The sequence below is a fragment of the Pteropus vampyrus genome, unplaced genomic scaffold (genome assembly GCF_000151845.1).
Source record: "Pteropus vampyrus isolate Shadow unplaced genomic scaffold, Pvam_2.0 Scaffold535, whole genome shotgun sequence".
NCBI classification, from domain to species: Eukaryota; Metazoa; Chordata; class Mammalia; order Chiroptera; family Pteropodidae; genus Pteropus; species Pteropus vampyrus.
The window spans coordinates 556,351-577,554 of NW_011889316.1; the positions used below are offsets into that span (position 1 = coordinate 556,351).

Genomic DNA, 21,204 nt, shown 5'->3' on the forward strand with positions numbered 1-21,204 from the left:
TAAATAAAGATGAATAAGATTTGGAATTGGAGCCCTTCACTAAATGGGTGATAAATGGCATGGAGCCAATAGGTTCCTCTCATTTTTTTCAGGACTACCATATTCAGATCATGTGTACAGAAAAAGAGGCTCCAAGACTGCTGTCTCCTAGGCTGAAATCAGATAAAAGATCACTTCCTTCTTAGTCTAAACTATTAATACAATGCAAGGGAAAGCTAACTATAAGTTTTTTTTCTATTTCCTTGTAACTTTTTAATTTGATATAATTTTAAATTTCTCTTTTGCCTGTTCTCTTGCTCTTGTTCCCTCTCTGCCTTTTTCCCTCTCTTCCTGAAATAAATCCCACTTGGTCATGCCGTATTATTATGTTATGAGACTCTGTTCTTTGATATTTTCTTTAGTATTTTTACATCAATATTCACAATTATATTGGTTTATGGTTTTCTCTCTTTCTTCGTACCGCCTTTATCAGGTTTAGGCATTAGTATTTTTGTTCCTTCAGAAAAAGAATTTACAAGGTTTCCTGCATTATTATGCCCTTTGTTATTTGGAAGGTTTCCTTTATTTTATAATTTATGTAGCAGAGTATCTGGTCTCTCACAGTTTGGTAGAATTCTCCCGTGAAACAGTCTGAGCATAGAGATATTCTGTGGCAGTTCATTGATAACTTTCTCTTTTTTCCCTATGGATATTGGTCTGTTTAAGCTTTTTATGTCCATTGGGGTCAATTTAGGTAAAGTATATTAGGAAATACCCATTTCATCTATGTTTTCAAAATTATGGGCATAGAAGTCTGCAAAGTACTTTCATTTAACTTTTTGAATTTTCTATTGTTTCAATGATTATTTCTCCCTTTATTTGCATTTTCTTCCTTTTTTCTAGATTAAGTTAGCTAGCAGTTTGTCTATTTTATTAGTATTTTCAAAGAGCCAAGATTTTGTTTAATTAATTAGATCTACTATTTTTTTTCTCCTCTACATCAGGAATTAGCAAACTATGTCTTACGAGTCAAATCTGGCCTGTTGCCTGTTTTTATAGTAAAGTTTTATGGACCACAGCCAAGCCACTCATTTACATAGTATCTGTGGCTGCTTTTGTGCTACAGAGTCAGAGTTGAGTAGTTGTGACAGGCTGACCTAGAAAGCCTAAAGCATTTACCGTCTGACCTTCTATAGAAAAAAATTTGCTGACCCCTGTTCTGCATCATTAATTTCTGCTTTCATATTTATTATATCCTTTCTTATGCTTTTCTTTTTGCTTTATACCAATAGTTGCATTTCATTTTATCTTCATTGCAAACGGTGGCTTTTTGCGTTAAAAAGTGTCTTTTTTCATATTTAGCACTTTTTGACTTCAGTTCTACCAATATCAGGACGCAACCCCTACTTTCTTACATGTCTCATTTGTCTTCTCCACTAATGTCTATCATTTTATCTTCAGCTGTTCTGAATCACTTTATTTTAGGTCTCCCAGATATAGTTGGATCTTACATTATGAGACAAATTGAAAATCTTTTATTTTTTAATAAGAAAGTTAAATCCACTTATAGTTATTGATAAGGCTGATGTGTTTGGACTCAAATCTGTCCTATTATTTTATGTTATATTTTCTATATTTCTTTCTCTGCATGGTGTGATTTTTTTTTTTTCTGTTTTAAATATATATTTACATATATTTATTTATTTTGGGGAAGGTTTATATGTATTTTTTTCTAATGGTTGCCTTTACAGCTTTTTAAAGTAATCTACCTCCTGTTTTCTTTTATAACTTTCTACCATCTGGTTTGTCAGTTTTTTAATGGCCTACTTTTATCTTCCATTTATTGACTATATGACATTCAAAGTACTCTATTCTGTTTTCTTTTTTCTCTATGCCTTCTCTTTCCAATTTTTCATTTGCCATATTTTTATTTTATCAGAACATATAGCATTTACATTTTATTCTCTCACCATGGCCCACCCTTTATTTTTGTCTTAGGTCTACAGTTTAATGAATTAGCTGGTCACTATCAATGCTTTTGCTGAAGTTTCCCTAGTTAACTCTTGGATGAAGCTCATCATCTAGTAGATTCCTCAAGAGTACAGTGTTCCCTGAGTTCTTTCATGTTTAAAACTTCTCTGTTGCCTTGATACTTGAAAGATCGCTTGGCTGGATATAAAAATCTTCATGCTTTCTCGATTCGCGTTTCATTGATATTCAGGTTTTTTTGTTGCCTTCCTTTTTATTTACATTTTGAGAAGTCTGGTGCATCCTCATTCTTTTGCCTTTGGATCTTATTTGTTCAGTTCTTTGGGTGGAGATGTTGAGGATTTTTCTTTATCTTTAAAGTCTAGTAGTTTTACTTGGATAAGTCTCAGGGTTGATTGTTCTGGGTGAGCTTTCTCAAGTATCTGGTGGGTCTTTTCAGTGTTTATATTTTTAATTTTTGTAAAGTAAATGTTAATTGTGTTTCAATGTTTTTCTTCTTTAGAGACTTTAATTATACATATGTTAGATCTTTGCCTATGTTCTGTTTTGACCACTTTATTTTTTATTCTCCTTTTTATAATCTCATTTTAATTCTTTTTAGTTGTTTTCCTGTATTTTTTTAATCTCCTTATTAAATTTTTATTCTAACCTATCCTTCTTTGGGCACCATGATATTCTGACTATTTCTGATATGGATTTGTTTTTTCCTTTCGTTTCTTTCCTAAATTCAGTCACCTTTATTCTTTTCCTCCCTGCTTTTTGTCCATTTCTGTTCTTAAGGTGTTTTAAATTTTTTAATTTTAATTAAAAAAAATTTAATTAAGTTTATTGGGGTAACATTGGTTCATACAATTATATAATTTTCATGTGTACATTATCATTTGACATCTGTATATTCTATTGTGTGTTTATCACCCAAAGTTCAGTTTCCTTCAGCTACCATATATTTGATCCCCTTTATCCACTTCACCCTCCCCCTAAACCCTATATTTGACCTTTACCCCGTCTACCTCAAGTAACCACTAGTCTATAGTCCTCTGGTAACCACTAGCCTATAGTCTATGTCCATGAGTCTCTGTTTGTTTGTCCTGCTCATTTGTTGCTTTTAGGTTTATATTTCACATATAAGTGATAGCATGTGATTTTCAACTTTTTCTATCTGGCTTATTTCGCTTAGCATGATTATCTTGAGGTTCATCCATGTTATCATAAATGGCAGTATTTCATCTCTTCTTATGGCTGAGTAGTATTCCATTGTATATATGTACTACAGCTTCTTTAGCCAGTCATCTATCGTAGGACACTTCAGTTGCTTCCATGTCCTGGCCACTGTGAATAATGCTGCTATGAACATCGGTGTGCAAATATCTTTTTGGATATAAGTTTTCAAGTCTTTGGGATAAATAGCCAGCAGAAGAATTGCTGAATCGTGTGGTAGATCAATTCTTAGTTTTTTGAGGAACTTTCATACTGTTTTCCATAGTGGCTGTACCAATTTGCAGTCCCACTGGCAGTGTATGAGGGTTCCTTTTTCTCTGCATCCTCTCCAACATTTGTTATTACTTGTCTTGTTGATTAAAGCTATTCTAACAGGTGTGAGATGGTATCTCATTGTGGTTTTGATTTGCATTTCCCTAATAGTGAGTGACGTTGAGCATCTTTTCATATATTCGTTGGCCATTTGTGTGTTCTCTAGGGAGAAGTGTCTGTTCAGGTCCTCTGCCTATTTTTTGATTGGATCATTTGTTTTTTTGTGGTTATTGAGTCATATGAGTTCTTTGTATATTTTGGACATTAGGAGATGTTGCTTGCAAATATATTTTCCCATTCGGATGGTTCTCTCTACCTTGTTGATGATTTCTTTTGCTGAGTAGTGTTTTTTAGTTTGATGTAGTCCCATTCATTTATTTTAGCTTTTATTTCCCTTGCTTTTGAGGTCAAATTCATAAAATCCTCTTTAAGCCCAAGGTCCTTGAGTTTAGCTCCTATGTTCTCTTCTATGCATTTTATTGTTTCAGTTCTTATATTTAGGTCGTTAAGCCATTTTGAGTTAATTTTGGTGTGTGGTGATAGACAGCAGTCTAGTTTCATTCTTTGCAGGTGGCTTTCCAGTTTTCTCAGCACCATTTATTGAAGAGGCTTTCCTTTCTCCACTGTACGTTTTTGGCTTTTTTGTCAAAAATTATTTGCCCATATAAATATGAGTTTACTTCTAGACTCTCAATTCTGTTCCACTGGTCAGTGTGTCTGTTTTGCTGCCAGTACCATGCTGTTTTGATTATTGTTGCTTTGTAGTATAATTTGAAGTCAGGCAGAGTGATGCCTCCAGCCTCATTTTTTTTCCCTCAGGATGGCTTTGGCAATTCGGGGTCTTTTGTACTTCCACACAAATCTGATGATTTTTTGTTCTTTTTCTTTAAAAAATGCTGATGAGATTTTGATAGAGATTGCATTAAATCTGTATAATGCTTTAGGTATTATGATCATTTTAACTATATTGATTCTTCCAATCCAAAAACACAGAATATCTTTCTATTTCTTTGTATCTTCTTCGATTTCTTTTAATAGGGTCTTATAGTTTTCATTATATAGGTCTTTCACTTGTTTCATTAAATTTTTTTCTAGGTATTTTATTCTTTTTGCTGCAATTGCAAAAGGAATTATTTTTTCCACTTCTTTTTCTGATGCTTCATTATTAGAGTATAGGAACGCTATGGATTTTTGAACATTGATCCAGAGACTTTACTGTATTTGCTTATTGTTTCTAGTAGTGTTCTTGTGGAGTCTTTAGGGTTTTCTATATAGAGAATCATGTCATCCACAAATAGTGATAGTTTGATTTCTTCATTTCCTATCTGGATGCCTTTTATATCTTTCTCTTGCCTGATTGCACTCGCTAGGACCTCCAATGTTATAATGAATAACAGTGATGATAGTGGACAGCCTCGCCTTGTTCCTGGTTTTTAGTTTTTCACCATTAAGTATAATATTGGCTGAGGTTTGTCATATATGGCCTTTATTATGTTAAGGTACTTTCCTTCTATACCGATTTTGTTAAGTGTTTTGATCATAAATGGATGCTGCATCTTGTCAAAGGCTTTTTCTGCATCTATTGATATGGTCATATGATTCTTATTTTTTAATTTGTTTATGTGGTGTATCACATTAATCGATTTGCATATGTTGAACCATCCCTGTGTCCCTGGAATGAAGCCTACTTGATCGTGGTGTATAATCTTTTTAATATATTGCTGTATTCGGTTCACTAGTATCTTATTTAGGATTTTTGCATCTGTGTTCATGAGAGATATTGGTCTGTAGTTTTCTTTTTTTGTGTTATCTTTACCAGGTTTTAGTATCAGAGTGAGATTGGCCTCATAAAATGTATTGGGAAGTATTGCCTCCTCTTTGATTTTTTGGAAGAGTTTGCGGAGAATACATATTAAATCTTTGAATGTTTGGTAGAATTCACTGGTGAAGCCATCTGGTCCTGGACTTTTACTTTTTGGTAGGTTTTTGATGATTGTTTCAATTTCCATACTGCCGATTGCTCTATTTAGATTTTCCATTTCTTCTTGATTCAGTCTAGGAAGGTTGTATTTTTCTAAGTACTGGTCCATTTCTTCTAGGTTATTAAATTTGGTGTTATATAGTTTTTCATAGTATTCTTGTATGATCCTTTGTATTTCTGCAATGTCAGTCTTAATTTCCCCTCTTTCATCCCTGGTTTTGTTTATTTTTGTCCTTTCTCTTTTTTCTTTAGTGAGTCTAGCCAGGGGTTTGTCAATTTTATTAACCTTCTCAAAGAATCAGCATTTTGTTGCATTTATTTTTTCTATCTTTTTGTTTGTTTGTTTTGTTTTCAGTTTCATTTATTTCTGCTCTAATTTTGATGATTTCTTTTCTTTTGCTGACTTTCAGTTTCATTTTTTCTTCCTTTTCTAGTTTTTTATGATGAAGCATTAGGTTGTTTATTTGGGCTCATTCTTGTTTTTGGAGATAGGCCTGTAATGATATGAACTTTCCTCTTATGACCACTTTTGCCATGTCCCAAAAGTTTTGATATGTTGTACTATCATTATCATTTGTTTCTATGTATCTCTTGATCTTTCTTTTTATTTCTTCTCTGATCCAGTTATTCTTCAGTAGTGTGTTGTTTAATTTCCGTGTATTTGTGGTTCTTCCTGATTTCTTTCTGCAGTGGATCTCTAGTTTCAAAGCATTATGATCAGAGAATATGGTTGGTATGATTTCAACCCTCTTATATTTGTTGAGGCTATCTCTATGTCCCAGTATGTAGTCGATTCTTGAGAATGTTCCATGTGCACTAGAGAAGAATGTATAAGCAGCTGTTTTGGGATGGAAGGCTCGGTAAAAATCAATTATGTACAGTTGGTCTAATGTGTCATTTAAGGATGTTATTTCCTTATTGATTTTCTGTTTGGATGATCTGTCCATATCTTACAGTGGAGTATTTAGGTCCCCTACTACGATAGTGATTTGGTCTGTTTCTCTCTTTAGTTCTGTTAGTAATTGCTTCATATATTTCAGGGCTCCCTGATTGGGAGCAGAGATATTAATAAGTGCTCTGTCTTCTTGGTGCATGATTCCCTTTATCATTATGAAGTGTCCCTTAGTAGCTTTCTTTATTTTTTTTTTATTTTGAAGTCTATTTCGTCCAATATTAGTACCGCTACTCCCGCTTTTCCACGAATGCCATTTGCTTGAAATATCATTTTCTACCCTTTCACTTTGAGTTTATATTTGTCTTTGGAGCTAAAATGTGTCTGATGTGTCTCCTGGAGGCAGCATATAGTTGTGTGGGTTTTTTTAATCCATTCTGCAATTCTGTGCCTTTTTATTGGTGAGTTCAATCCATTTACATTTAGGGTGATTATTCTAGGCTGGGAGTTACTTTCACTGAAGTCTTCTTATAGCCATTTTCTCTTTTGCTTTCTGGCAGCTCAGTGTTTCCATTACTTCCTTGTCCTTGTGCTTCTGTTTTCTTTATTTTGGTTGGCTTTTGTGTGTTTTCCCTCTGGTCCTTCTTGTTTTATGTTATATACAATGGTTCTGAATCTTTGGCGTGTGGTTACTATTATGAATACGTAAAGGATAGTTATATATATACAGTCCATTTTCTTCTGCGCGTGCCTTATCTCCATTCCCCTTTGCAAATTTGGACCTTTGAATCCCCCCCTTTTCAGTCATTGTTATCTCAATTTGTTCTTATGTGTGCTGAACGTTCATTACTATCTTGCTGTAGCAATTCTCTTCTTAATATTTAAGCTTATAATGCTCTGTTCTTAGTAAGGGTTGCACTCTTCTGCTTCTATTTGCCTGATAGTCACTTTACTCCTAATTATGGTTTTCTTTTTTTTTTGGTCATTTTGGTTTAGGTGAAATAACCCCTTTCAGTATTTCCTGTAGTACAGGCTTCGTAGTGGAGAATTCCCTCGATTTTTGTATGTCTGGAAAAGTCTTAATTTCTCCTTCATATCTAAAGGAGAACTTAGCTGAATACATTATTCTAGGCTGGGAGTTACTTTCACTGAATAGTTTAAATATTTGATTCCATTTCTTTCTGGCTTGTAAGGTTTGCGCTGAGAAGTCCGAGGATAATCTAATGGATTTACCTTTATAAATTACCGTTTTTTTTCTCCCTGGCTGCTTTGAGAATTCTGTCTTTGTAGTTGATTTTTGATAATTTTAATACAATGTGTCTTGGTGAAAGCCTTTTTGGGTTGAGATATTTGGGTGTTCTGTTGAGTTTTTGAATTCCAAGCTTTTTGTTGAGTTTTAGATGTTCAGCTTATTGTTGTTTCAAGGGGAGAGATCAGGGGACTCTCTCACTCCGCCATGTTTCCAACATTCCTGTTCTTACTGTTTGAATTTCCGACTCAGGGTGTTTTCTTCATACCCCCAGTGCTTATTTGAAGATGTTTATTTCAGTTTATTGGGTTACATTTTTCTGGTTTGTGGGTTTCCTAAAAAATGTGTTTTTCCCAGTTGAAATGTTTTGATTATAATTGTCCTTTTATTAAAAAGTCTATTAATTCCATAGACAAAATTAGTAATTTAGGAGGGTTAATGAAATTTCTAAATTAAGAGTGCCCTCTTCTGTCACTGAATTGCAGTTCTTTAAAGAATATGTATTTTTTTTTTTTTTTTTGGTGAGGGTAGGGATGAATTGTGTATTCTTCTGTTTTGGGGTTCTCTTTTGCCTTGTAGGATCTAGCATTTCCCCCTTGCTTCTTTTCCCCATTACCACTTAGTCTCCCAAGGACACCAGTTTCTTCCTTTTAATCCTCTTCTTTCCCAGAAGCAGTGACTTTCTCATACCACTAACCTGAAGTCTCCTAGGCTTTTCATCCTTTGCTCGTCGCCCGTGCTCTGATATAGTAGGTCTCTTTTCAGCACTCTCACACGTAAGGCGGAATTTCTCTCTCTGGGAGTGAATCTAGCTTACCTGAGGGCCCTTCATTTCGCTCAGCTCTTCTAGAACCTTCTCGCTCGCTACAGTGAGTTGTGGGAGACTGAGAGAGAACTTTGCTGGAACTTGGTATTTATTACTTCTATTAAAAAGTAATTTAAAGTGAGTAGTAGTCTCTGTCTTCCAGTTAGGATGACAACACTGGTTTTCTAGTGTTTTATTTGCTCATCTTGTGAAGCTGAAGACTACTTTGGAGATCGTGTGGAGAGATTGAGATTTAGGAGGCCACCACTGTTCTTGAACAAATCGGAACGCTTATCTATAATAAATTCTTAAGTGCTAACTTTTCCACCTCTGTATCTTTGCTCACGCTATTTCTTTCACCTGCAATTCCCTCCCTTTTCTTCAGTTTCTATATTCCCTTTGTTCCTTCTTTCACTATCTCCCCGGCTGAAAGTATTTCCTTCTTTCTGAATTCCCATACTCTGTTTCAGGCGAAAGTATAGGTAAGAGTTTGGCAAAGTTATTGTGGAGTCATGGTATCTAAATTCAAATCTCTGATCTGTTGCATACTGTCTTTGTGCCTGTGGGCAAGTCACTTAACATCTGTGCAGTAAGTTGCCTTAACTGTAAAAATGGGAATAACAATATCTACATCATGGGTTTGTTTTGAGACTAAATGGGTTATGGAAAACCAGCACAACACCTGACACACAATAAGCATCTATCAAATGTTAACTATTACTTAAATTTACCTTATGACATTTACCATATGCTCTCTTGTGTTTTTGATATCCTGAAACAGGGTGTAAATCCTCTTCTAGGTGAAGTACATGTTACGGGCAGAGACTATATCTTATTCAGAGCACCTGTATTTCATTGGGTTAATACGGTATCAGTTGCCTAGCTTTCCCCTTATTGCTGATTGTTTATATTTAAATGACCAGGAATGCTGTGCCTGCCACTGTCCTGGACACTAGGAGTACAAGGATAAGTGAGACATAGTCTCTCCCCTCCAGGAGCTCTCAGTTCAGTGAGGCAATAGACCGGGATTAACAGTAATACAATACACAGAATGTAATTGAGGCATGTTCAAGGTACTGTGGGAACACAGAGGAAGTAATGATTGGTTTTGCACAGTGTTGCTCACCCACATTAATGAAGCGGAAACCAAGTTTCAAACAATTTAGTGAAAGAGGAGCCAAATTTTCTCTTCTCTAGGCATTCTTGCAGGTCTGGATTTTCAACTTAAAGATTTGAGATTAGACTGGCCTTCTGGGTGAGGAAAGGAGAGACTGAGAAGGCAGAGTGACCACTAAAAATGATCCAGAGAAAGAATATTTGTATAAGAGACAGGGCAAAGGATCAGAGAGCAGGGTAAGAAGTGACTCAGGACCAGCTGTCCTCTATCGGGACCCTTTTCTTGTCAGTGGCTTACAAAAAAATTCTGGAGGAAATAGAGCACATTTTTAAGAAATACTGCCCCACCAAAACTCTAGAAAGCCAATACAGATATTAATAACTCTTAATTAAAAAGTGATTGAGAACTGTTATATACTAAATATGAAGATATGTTAGGAGTTTTGCTTATATTTTTGTTTTATGATATATGATAAAATATTAATGTCTCCATAGGTCTGCAAAAGCTCTTTCAACCAGTATAAAAGAGAAAAGAAAATAATCATGACACAGTTTACTTGGCAGAATTTTTTTCTGTATTAATTAGATAAAATAATGGTATGTCTTACAAGAATGGCATCTTAGGTTTGATGAAATACCTTATATCTTTGCATACTTGGGAAGGATATTTCTGTAGAATTGAGTCTTAAGAATGGAATTGCTAAAATAAAGGACCTCATACATTCCTCTCCATAAAGATTGTGCAGGCATACCTCAGAGATATCGTGGATTTGTTCCAGACCACCACAATAAAGTGAATATTGCAATAAATTGTCACATGAATTCTTTGGGTTCCCCGTGCATCTAAAAGTTATGTTTACACTATACTGTAGTCTAAGCGTGTAATAGCATTATATCTAAAAAAAAACAAAGTACATACCTTAATGATATACTTCATTGCTAAAAAATGCTCACCATCATCTGTGCCTTCAGCAAGTCATAATCTTTTTGCTGGTGGAGGGTCTTACCTTCATTTGTAAAAATGCAATATCTACAGAGTGCAATAAAGGGAAGTGTAATAAAGTGAAACATGCCTGTATCAGTTTACACACGCATCTGTTTCTCAATACCTTCGCTAACATTGGATATTATAATTTTTTAATGTTTGAGAGCCTAGTAAGTGAAAAGCATATTTTATTATTTTATTTTATTTTATTTTGTACCCTTTGATTATTTAATGACCTATTACAGTTCTCCTATGACTTACTTTTTCTATTTATTGATCTTTTTTTATATTGGTGGTGGTACTTATCTTCATGATAAATACTCTTTAGATATCAGGGCCATCAACTTTTCAAATATGTTACAATTTTTTCAATTAGTTCTTTGTCTTTTATATTTGGATCGTTACATCTTTTGCCATAAAGAAAGATTTCATTTATTCAAATTAAAAAATATTTTCTAGTTCTCTTATAATTTCTTTCCTAGCCAAGATTATAGAACTAATTTTCTGTGTTCTTTTCTAGTGTGTTTTTTAATTAAAAAATGTACTACAGCTGGAATCATTTTTGCCTGTTAGGTCAAGGTGGGAATCTAATATGAGTTTATCTCTATGGATAACTGTTTCCCAACTCAATTTATTTTCCACTGATTTGAAATTCCACTGTTATATAAATTCCCATGCATAGATGGAGTTACTTCTGGGTTCTACTCTGTTCCATTGATCTATTTGTTTATTCCTTTGCTAGTAACAAACTTTAATTACTCTAGCATCCTCAGTGGGAGCGATATCACTCACAAAATGGTAAAAATTCATTCTTGAGAGCCAAAAACTATTATTCTTTTTATATATGAAGCATAAACACATAGTACATGAGAAACACAATTTAAAACATTTTTCCCCCTAATCTCTCACCCTCTATAAAATTTTGATACCACAGATATGCTGTTTAAAAAGGCTCCTTGTGGGGCTATAATGAAAAAAAGGTTGTGGAACACTGTTACAGCTTTATAATAGGCATCGGTACCTGATTATGTCCTCTTTCAATAATTTTGTTTCAATTTTTTCCCTTGCTATTCTCATTTATTTTCCCAAAGGAATTTAGCAGTAATTGCTGTCTCTCAATTGAGTGTGCCAAGCTGATTCCTGCATCTGGGACTTTGACCTTGGAGCCCTCTGTCTGACCCCTCTTCTACTCTTGGTGGCTCACTGACTCATGTCCTTCAGGTCTCAGCTCACATATCACCTCCACAGAGGGTCTTCCTTGGCCATCCTTACTGTCCTTGTATGATGCTTTTCTTCATAGTCTTTACCAGTGTACAAGATTATATTTTTAGTTATTTGTTTTTGTTCCTTTTCTGCCTTTCTCACTAGAATGAATTCCATTAGGTGTGGGGACTTTGTTTGCTTACCACTTTATTTTTAGCCCCTAAAGCATCCTGGCACATGGTAAGAGCTTTCTCAATATTCATCAAATGGATGTGTAAACTTATTATGTTCCAAGAGGGTCCATTGGAATTGTCATTGGAAGTACATTCCATTTATAGATTAACTGGAGATTGGCATCTTTTCCCTTTTCAGTCTTTCCATTCAAGGATGTGGCATCTCTCTCTTTGTTGTTATTTTTTTTTTTTTATGTCCTTCAGAATATTTTTAAAAAGTCTTCATGTAAGTCTTGGACATTTCTAGTTAGATTTATTTCTAGGTATTTGAAGTTTGTTCATGGTCTCTTTTTTTTCTTCAATTATATTTTATTTTATTTTTTAATTAATTAATTTTTATGGTGACATTGGTTAATGAAATCCAATAGGTTTCAGCTGTACACTTTAACAGTAAGGCATATATATGTTTACAATGTGTGTTCATCTCCCATAGTCAGATTTCTTTCTGTCACCACATATTTGACCCTCTTTACCCCGTCTACCTCCCCTCCCCCCTCTTCCCCACTACCCTCTGGTAACCACTAGTCTATTGTCCATCATCATGAGTCTCTGTTTGTTTGTTCTGTCCATTTGTTGCTTTTCGGTTTAGATCCCACATATAAGTGCTATCATGTGATTTTCAACTTTTTCTGTCTGGCTTATTTCATTTAGCATGATTATCTCGAGGTCCATCCACGCTGTCACAAAGCTCAGCGAAATAGCTCTTTTCTTGCAAATAAGAATCTTTTAATTTTTAATTGTCTTTTAATTGTCATTTTTGTTTCCCGTTGCTGGTATGACAAATTACTGCAAATTTCGTAGCTTAAAACAACACAAATTTACTCTCTTATAGTTATGGAGGTCAGAAGTTTGACTCGGTTTCACTGGGTTAAAATCAAAGTGTCAGCAGGTCTGTGTTTATTCTGGGGGGCTCGAGGGGAGAATCCATTTCTTTGTCTTTTCCTGCCTACACTTCTTGGCTCGTGGTCCTATTCTTCATCTTTAAAGCTCTGCTTTCATCCTTAAATCTCTCTCTTATCTCCCTCTTATGAGGACCCTTGCTACTACATTGGGCCCATCTGGATAATCTTCCTATTTAATCACATTTGTAAAGTCCTTCTGCCATATAAGGTAACATGGTCACAGATTTCAGAGACTAGAGTGTGGACATCTTTGGGGAAGGGTACATTATTCAGCCTATCATACTTGTTCTTGCAGGTATATAGAAAATTATTAGTTTTTCTATGTTCTTGTATTTGAGTGTACTTTGCCAAACTCCTATTTGTATTTGTTTTTCTATTTTCAAACAATTTCATGTTTGTTTTTCTGTTGATTCTTTTGGATTTACCGGCAGTTACATCATTTGTTCCCTTCTTCCTGGTATTTATAGGTTATTTTTTCTTGCTTCTTTCAGTATTACCTAGAATCTTCTGACTAATGCTAAATAATAGCTATGAGACTGTGTATCCTTGTATTGTTCTTGACTTTACTAGAAATTGCTTCATTGTTTTACTGAGTATCTTTTATGAGTATGGTGGTTTCTAATAAACCTCTTTTAAATTAAGGAATTTCTATCAAATTATATCCTTTCTTTACTAAGATTTTTAGTCAGGAATATGTAATTAATGTATTAATTATTATTATAATAAAAGTAACCATACTTTTTTTTCTTTTTAATCTACTACTAGCTTTCTCAATAATGATCATCTCTGTGTTCCTGGAACAAATCATAGTGGTCAGAGTGTGTTGCTCTTTGAATGTACTGCTGACTTCTATTTGCTAGTATTTTATTTCGTATTTTTGTATTGATACATGTGTTTGGCATAGTGTATTTAGTGATTGGTTGTGCCATCCTTGTACATTTTAGGCATGCGTATTAGGTAGTCGTATTGGATGAGCTGGAAAGATTTCCACCTTTTCTATGGTCTGGAACTGTTTAAATAGTATTGAAGTTATTTGATTTTTGTGAGTTTCATCAGTGTGACGTTCCTTGGACCACTACTACTTATCTCTAAAACTATCATCCATACCCAGTAGTGAAGGTGCGTTATCCTGAACCATCTATACTTTCTTACCTATTCTGTCTTACATCATTTGGAGTATAGTATGTGACCTGTGGAACAGGTTTTCACTAGGCCAAGCTGCCCAATCCATAAAGAGCATGTCATGTCAACCAATGTGGCTTCGTTTGTAGGAACCTGTCAGGCCAAGGGCTTACACAATAAAGGCTTGGCTCCAACGAGACTTCCTTTGTGTGTGTGTGTGTGTGTGTGTGTGTGTTTGTGCGCGCGCGCGCACGCACGCGCGCACTTTGGGAGTTGTCTTTATAACTTATTAATCATCATAGTGTTCCAGTGAAACTTCTTAGCAAGTCTGCTCTATTATTTCCAGGTTAGGGAAATTATACCATACCAGATCTGAACTAACTTTTGAACTGATTACCATGAAATTAAGCAGAGGCCAGCAAGTGCTTTGATCACAAGAGAAGAGGAAGCACAAACCCAGAGGGACCCCTCCTCCTTTCCATCATGAAAAGCCTGACTGCTTGAGATAGGCTTTTTCAGTCCCTCAAGGAACGATTCTCAATTCTGTGCTGAAATGCTGCTTTCAGCTCAGAATTTCAAACCGATGCTTATTTGTATAAAAGAGGTTACCCAAGGCCAGGACTGTGAGTTGCAGTTTTAACTTAGTAAACCAAGGGAGTTTGCAGTGAATAGATTTAAATAATTTTTAAGAGGGATCCTCTGATTCGATATCTTGTAATCTTAAATCTTTCATCAAGACTGAGTTTACATAAATGTAAAAGTGGTGTTTCTTGGGCTGCTACCGGTAAGTTCTAAATTAAAATACTATTGCAGTCATCCTATGTAAATGCTTATCCTCGGGAAATGTTTTAATTAGGTCATATTTTTGTATAGAGTATCAATTGATTTCTCATTCTTCTCTCCTTACAGAAAAACAGATTATTGGTAACATTTCAATATTTAATGAAACCTGCTTGAGATGGAGAAGAACGAAGACAGCTGATATAGAGGAGATGTATTTAGTAAGTTTCTGAAAGTTACTCTATTTATGGTGTTTGTCTTGTGTGGGAGGTTTAAAAAATAACAAACCTAAAAATCTACTTATATAGCGGCCATTATCAATAGAAGACTTACAGTAACAGTTGTAATCAGAAGCAAGAAAACAGGCACATCTGCTGCATATTTGAAGGCAGAGACCTTGGGGGTTGATGAGACGCCAGGAAAGTTTTTTTGTGCATACAGCCTGGTGCAGAGCTGATATTCAGGCAGGATCCATGGAGGAATCCGATGGCTTTTGCACGTCTGTGTCTCTCCACAACCAGAGACCCTGAGCAGGCTCTGAATGCGTTGCCTGGAGAGTCCAGGGGAACTTTCGAAGTTATATGTGGTTGTCAGTAAGAAAGGGAAAGACCAGGGGATGAGCTGCTACCAGAGGAATTAAGTAGGAAGAAGTGTGTGTCTATTGTATGTATGAGAACAAGAAAGAGGAAGTTGCCAGTGTTGAGCCCTTGGCTTTTAGTACATTTTTATTTTAAAATGTATTTATTATACTGATAACATTGTAACTATGATACTTATGGTATTACATCTCTAATATGTGCTCACTGTTGTTATTTCACTTTTTGAAGGAAATTTAAAGTCAAGAACAAGAGAGGCCATGAGAAAGGTAAAGATCTAGGCATTCAGAGCCTTTTAAGCCAGAGAGTCACCTAGTGCACTTTTCTGTGTTTTAGTTCCACATTCGGGGCCTGAGATGGTATCAGAAGGAATTTGCCCAGGAAATGATCTTTAATATCACCACCAGCAGCCAGGCATCTGAGATGTGCTTGGACCTGCGTCCGGGCACCAACTACAGTGTCAGCGTCCAGGCTTTGTCTTCGGCACTTCCTGTGGTCATCTCCCTGACAACCCAGATAACAGGTAAATCTTGAATGACAGCATTTGAATGAACAAAGTCAGCAGGGCCCTGTAGGTAGGCCTGGGTAAAGAGGAACACTACTCCTTCTTATCACTATATAATAAACTGTAAGAGAGAGAGGACGAAGGACGTGGAATTGGAGAGAAATGCTAAGGGGCCTGCCACTGTTTTATTATGACTTATTTCTTACAAAGATATCTAAAACAAAATGTTAACATTGATTAAACCTGGGTAATGCATACGTGAGTGTTAGTTATATTCCTTCTGGACATTTGAAATATTTAAAATGTTTCATACTTAAAAAGAATTTTTCCTATTACTGTTTCTTTCTCAGCATCATATTTAACTGTGATCTTGATGCAAGTGCCTTAAGAATACTTTTCTCTCCGAGAAACAATGACTGGCAGTCCCAGACTCGTCCCCAACAAATTCACTTTCCGCTTATTTTCTTGTCTCTCCTCAAATCTGTGATACCCCTCCGCACACACACTCTGAGCCAATACTCAGAACATTAGCTTCCTGTTTCTTATTTCACTGAGAAATTAGAAGTAATCAGCAGAGGACTTGCCATTCCCAAATCTCCCACTGCTGCCTGAATGCAGAACTGTACATTTTGTCTTCTCTCTTGTTCCCCCATTCCTAAGGCGACACCCCACCCCCACCCAACTGGTGCGCTGGACCCCACCCCTTCTTGCCTTACCGTCACTTCCCCACAATGTAGAATTAGTCCCCACACTGTACGAGCCTGTCGTAATCTCCTTTTTTAATGCAAACAAAACAAAAAAGTGAACATACTTCCTTTGATCCCGTATTCTCTGCGACTACTTTGTCTTCTGTCAGCCACCCTTTTACAGCAAGACTCCTCGAAAGCGATGTCTGCCGCGTGGGCTCCACATCCCTACCCCCTCTTCTCCCTTTGCATCACTCCAATCTGGAAGCATTTGCCTTCGCTGCTTTACTGAAAGGGTCTCCGTCTTGCAAAATCCACTGGCCAGTTTCCTTCTTAATCTGATTTTTCTCTACAGCATTTGACATTCCCTCCTTCTTAGGATGCCTCTTCTCTTGGCTTTTGGTTCCTCCTACCTTGTTGGCTGTTCCTTCTCAATCTTCTTTGCTGGCTTCATCTACTTTTATTGGTGCACTTCCCGCCCCCTATGATCCCCCTTCCTTTTTCTTCATTATCTACCCTTTCTGTCTAGCCGATCTCTACTGATCTCATGGTTATAAATATTACCCGTATGCTGAGGATTCTCAAATATGTCTCCTAGTCCCTATTTCTCCTTTCCGTTCCACCCTTGTACATCCGCCCCGCTCTTAAACATACCTCGTTGAATATCTAAAAGGCAAATCCAACAGAATTTTGGTTTCTTACCTCTTCCCTCACCCCCAGATCCATTTCCCAGCCAGGATTCTCTATCTCAGTTATTGGCATTCTTGCCAAATGCTCAGGCCAAGAGAGTCACGATTGATTTCATCCCTCTTACCGATTTCTAATCCGTCGACAAGCCTCATTGGCTTGTTTCTGAAATGTATTCAGAATTGAATTCAACCACTTCTCCACATTTTTGCTTTCACGATTCCAGCAACCTAATGCAAGCCGGCAACCTCGGCTTGGACTCCTGCAGTAGCTTTCTAACTGATTTCTCGGCTTTTACAGTTGCCTCTCAAGCCTCCCCGCCCCCAGTCTTAATCTCCATCACAGTAAGAGCCATCTTTTAAAAATGCGCATGAGAACATGTCATCCCCAGCTCCAAACTATCCAGTGAGTTTCTGTTAGTGTTAGGATAGGATTCAAGTCTGCTTACCCTGGTCGTGGTACCACAGTGTAGCGATTAGCACGTCCGCTTTACTCGCAGAAGGTCCTGGGTCCATGCCCCAGTGGAGCCACAGTCCATGGTCCACGGCCATGCTACCCTGAACAAGCCCGATGTCTGATCTTGGAAGCTAAGCAGGGTCAGGCCTGGTTAGTACTTGGATGGGAGACCACCTAGGAAGACCAGATGCTGTAGGCATAAATAATAATTAAAAAAAAAAAAAAAAGTCTGCTTACTCTTCCTGGACACTCTCTCCACATACTTCTTTACATTATAATCATTCAGGTCCCTGCTAAAATATCACCACCTTAGAGAGGCTCTCGTGCCCATCCTTTCGTAAATAACCTTCCCATATCCACCTCATCACTCTTTATCCACTTACTCTGCTTGAACTGCTTCATAGAACATATTTCCAGAAATTATATTTTTAAATTTACTTGTTTATTTTCTTCCTACTAAAATAGGAGCTCTTTAAAGGCAGAGATTTTTGTCTGTGTGTTCTCCCTTTATCCCCAACATGTAAGGGCAGTGCTGGCACATAGCACAACAAAGAAATGTTTTTGTAGTGAATGAATATGAGGGCCAACCCAGAAATGGCCACTGAGTGGTATTGGTCTTGAGCAGGTGCCTGGTTAGTTAAGAAAGGCTTTAGACCAAAAAGAATTTACCCCATTTGGAGCTGGAAAGGCAAGTAATGTTCATTCAATTTGGGCATTCCTTTCCGTGTGACTTATTAAAATGAATAGTTATTCAGTCTCCTATTCTTTGGTCCTTGTCACGTTTGGATGGTTTGCATTACTGATTTAAGTGAGCATTTCATACTTTTTGAGTTGCGGGGAGGGAGTTTCATTTCGATGAGACACTTATTTCTATTTTGTTTTATAATAAAGGCTGAATATAGCCCTGGTAGCTAGCTCAAGCATCCTGTCTGTGTGTATAGCCATCAGGGGGCACTGTTGAGCTGTTTAAGTTCATTGCGTCCATGACTGCATGTTTTCTAACTCTACCTTACTTTAAAGAATTTGCAAGTTTTAAAAAGTGTGAAAATTCAAGTCAAGATCTTATGAAAGGGTTAAAAAGAAAAAAAAACCCTCAAAGAACCCTCCTTTTTATAAAAGGGGGAAAAAAGAGAACCTTATATGTCAATGTGAAGAGGTACACCTGGTTGCCTATGATTTATTTTAGTAAGACCGTGAACTTTCGAATTTACCAGAAATGTCAGGCAAAGCATTTGGGTCTGGAAAATGCAGCAGGTGATTTCTCAGCAGGAAAGTGAATGAAAGTCCTTTCTGAGTGTCTTACGTTCAATCTTACTGATGGGAACAGGATGAAAACAGGCGCTTTAAATATATTGCTGACCTCAGAGGAGAGAGTAAGTTCTAGGAATGTTGAAGGACAGAGGCACGTGTTGGCAGTGAAAGTGGAAGAGGATGCTGGTGGAAACACTGTCACCGTGCTTCTGACTCCGCGGCCGGGCTTCCTCAGGGAGAGCACTGACCCCGGCTCTTCCGAGTAGCCCCGCCACTAATACCTCCTCAGGTCAGGGTGAAGAACAAACTCCCACCCTTGGTAGAGACCCAGAGAGTCAGAAGACTTTCACATGTTGGTTATGCCATTTTCAATCCAAGTCAAAAAACTTGTAGGCGAAAGTTTCTTCTCATAGGAAGAGAGACAACCAGGGAGGAAAAAGTGGGGAGAGAGAGAGAGAGAGAGAAAGCAAATACATGCATGAAAGTAAAGATAAACTCTCGTGCTACACAACACGGTGATCGTATGATATTGAGTATTTATTATAGAACCAAGAATTCTGGAGGAGAAAAGGGTAGAAAAGATGTAAACGAAATCATTCCTCCCCAAGTCTACCTTTAGTATGAAGGCTGGCAACTTATACGGGAAACTTCCCGTCTCTACCTACGTACGTAATGAGAAAAAGAGGATGTACCTTTTCAGATGTTCAGGAAAGCAACTGAAAACACAGGTGTGTCCCGAGTATTATCAGGCTGTCCCTTTAACAGAGGGGTCCGGTCAGTATAGCTCTCGATTCCCCCATAGGACTAGGGACCACCGCCCCCGCCTCTGACACTTTCTCTCTGATCTCTCTTACTATGAGATGTCCTCAGGGAGGACCATGCAGGACTAAGTCTCTCGAGCTCTTCTACCATAGGCTTCTCTTCCATGGTTGGCTACCCACAAACCATCCAAGGACAGCACACTCCTGTGTTCTCAGTGAGACCCCCTGTGTCCTCAGGCTGGTTCCAGGGTACCTCGCTATTCCTGCTGCTCCCCCGGGCTCCTGGGGGCAGAAGCTGCGCCCGAGTTAGGAGAGGGACTGTCTTTCATCCCAGCTGTTTTCCTCTTTGTCCAGACTCCCCCAAAGTCCTTTGTGGACACAGATTCTTTGACGTTTAGAGACCTAATGTTAGGTCAGGCCAGGAGGGACACACACATGCCCTTCCATATCTCCATGGGCCACCTATTCCTCTCATCCGTAGAAATCTCCCAACTACTTTCTAGCTTCAAACCGAACCCGAACCCCCTCCCCTCAAGCAAATGGCGATATGGGCCTGAGTGCCTCCCAGCTTCTCCCACAGAAAGCATCCACATCCTGGCTTAAGCCCTGCTGAGACAGGATGATACACCACAGAAGAAAACAGGCTGGATGTGTAATTCTCTTGTGTTAATATTAGCTTCTACAAAATATGAGTAGGAAAGTTTATATCAGAAGAATATGTGTCTATGGGAAGAGGTTGTTTAAGACGTGGCTTTGTTTCAGAAAAACTCTGAACTTTTGAATTTGACTGGAAATGTTAGGCAAGGGATTTGCGCCTGGAAAAGGTAGCACCTGATTTCCCAGAAGAAAAGTGAATGGAATTTCCCTTCCGAGTGTCTCACATTAAACTAAATCTTACTAATGGGACCAGGAATCCGGAACCGGGATTTCCGTGTGCTGTGGGTGTGGGGAGAGGCGTACTGCAACTTAAAAATTTAATTCAGCGAATATTTGAATGGTGATGTACAAAGACCCGTGCTAAGTGAAGGGGATATAAAAACAAAAGGAAGATTGTCCCTTCTTTCTGGAAAGCCAAGTCTCATAGCTTTATCGATAGGGGAGATGTAGCTAGCCTCATGACAGCTGATGACTTATGATGTAAGCTACCAGTGTTTCTATTGTCATCAGTTTCAATCTACCATGCCATGCGTGGGTGGTGTGATTTCTCTGGGGAGGAGCCAAGAATTAGAAAAGGATCATTATGGTGTCTTTTTTTCTGTATCTTTATTTATGTGTGTTAATTCCTTGCATTTAGTTGAAGTTTATAGAATAAAGTTGGGACTTTTGTTTAGTTTTGGTTCAAATAAAATTTTCTTCTATTTTGTTTTTTCTCATTTTGGTGGGTTTTAGAAGGAATTTTAACACATTTGCATTCACTTACCTCCTTTATCTTATTGATTTTAAAAGTTTGCCTATGTTAATGATATTAACCTTCTGTTATACTTATCACAACCCCC

At 37.2% G+C, this 21,204-nt stretch overlaps 1 protein-coding gene and 1 pseudogene across 6 annotated transcripts in view; both read left to right on the top strand.

The window, feature by feature from the left end:
* SUSD1 (sushi domain containing 1) overlaps positions 1-21,204 on the top strand; it is a 178,156-nt gene that overhangs the window by 59,391 nt on the left and 97,561 nt on the right. For all 6 annotated transcript variants that reach the window (XR_002777866.1, XM_023525164.1, XM_023525165.1 and 3 more), the window contains 2 exons: positions 14,896-14,987; positions 15,699-15,885. Coding sequence is in view for 5 of the 6 variants with exons in the window: in XM_023525164.1 (XP_023380932.1) it covers positions 14,896-14,987; positions 15,699-15,885 (279 nt within the window). In the remaining variant the exon portion in view is untranslated. The remainder of the gene's footprint in view (positions 1-14,895; positions 14,988-15,698; positions 15,886-21,204) is intronic.
* LOC111733183 lies at positions 17,780-17,895 on the top strand (annotated as a pseudogene).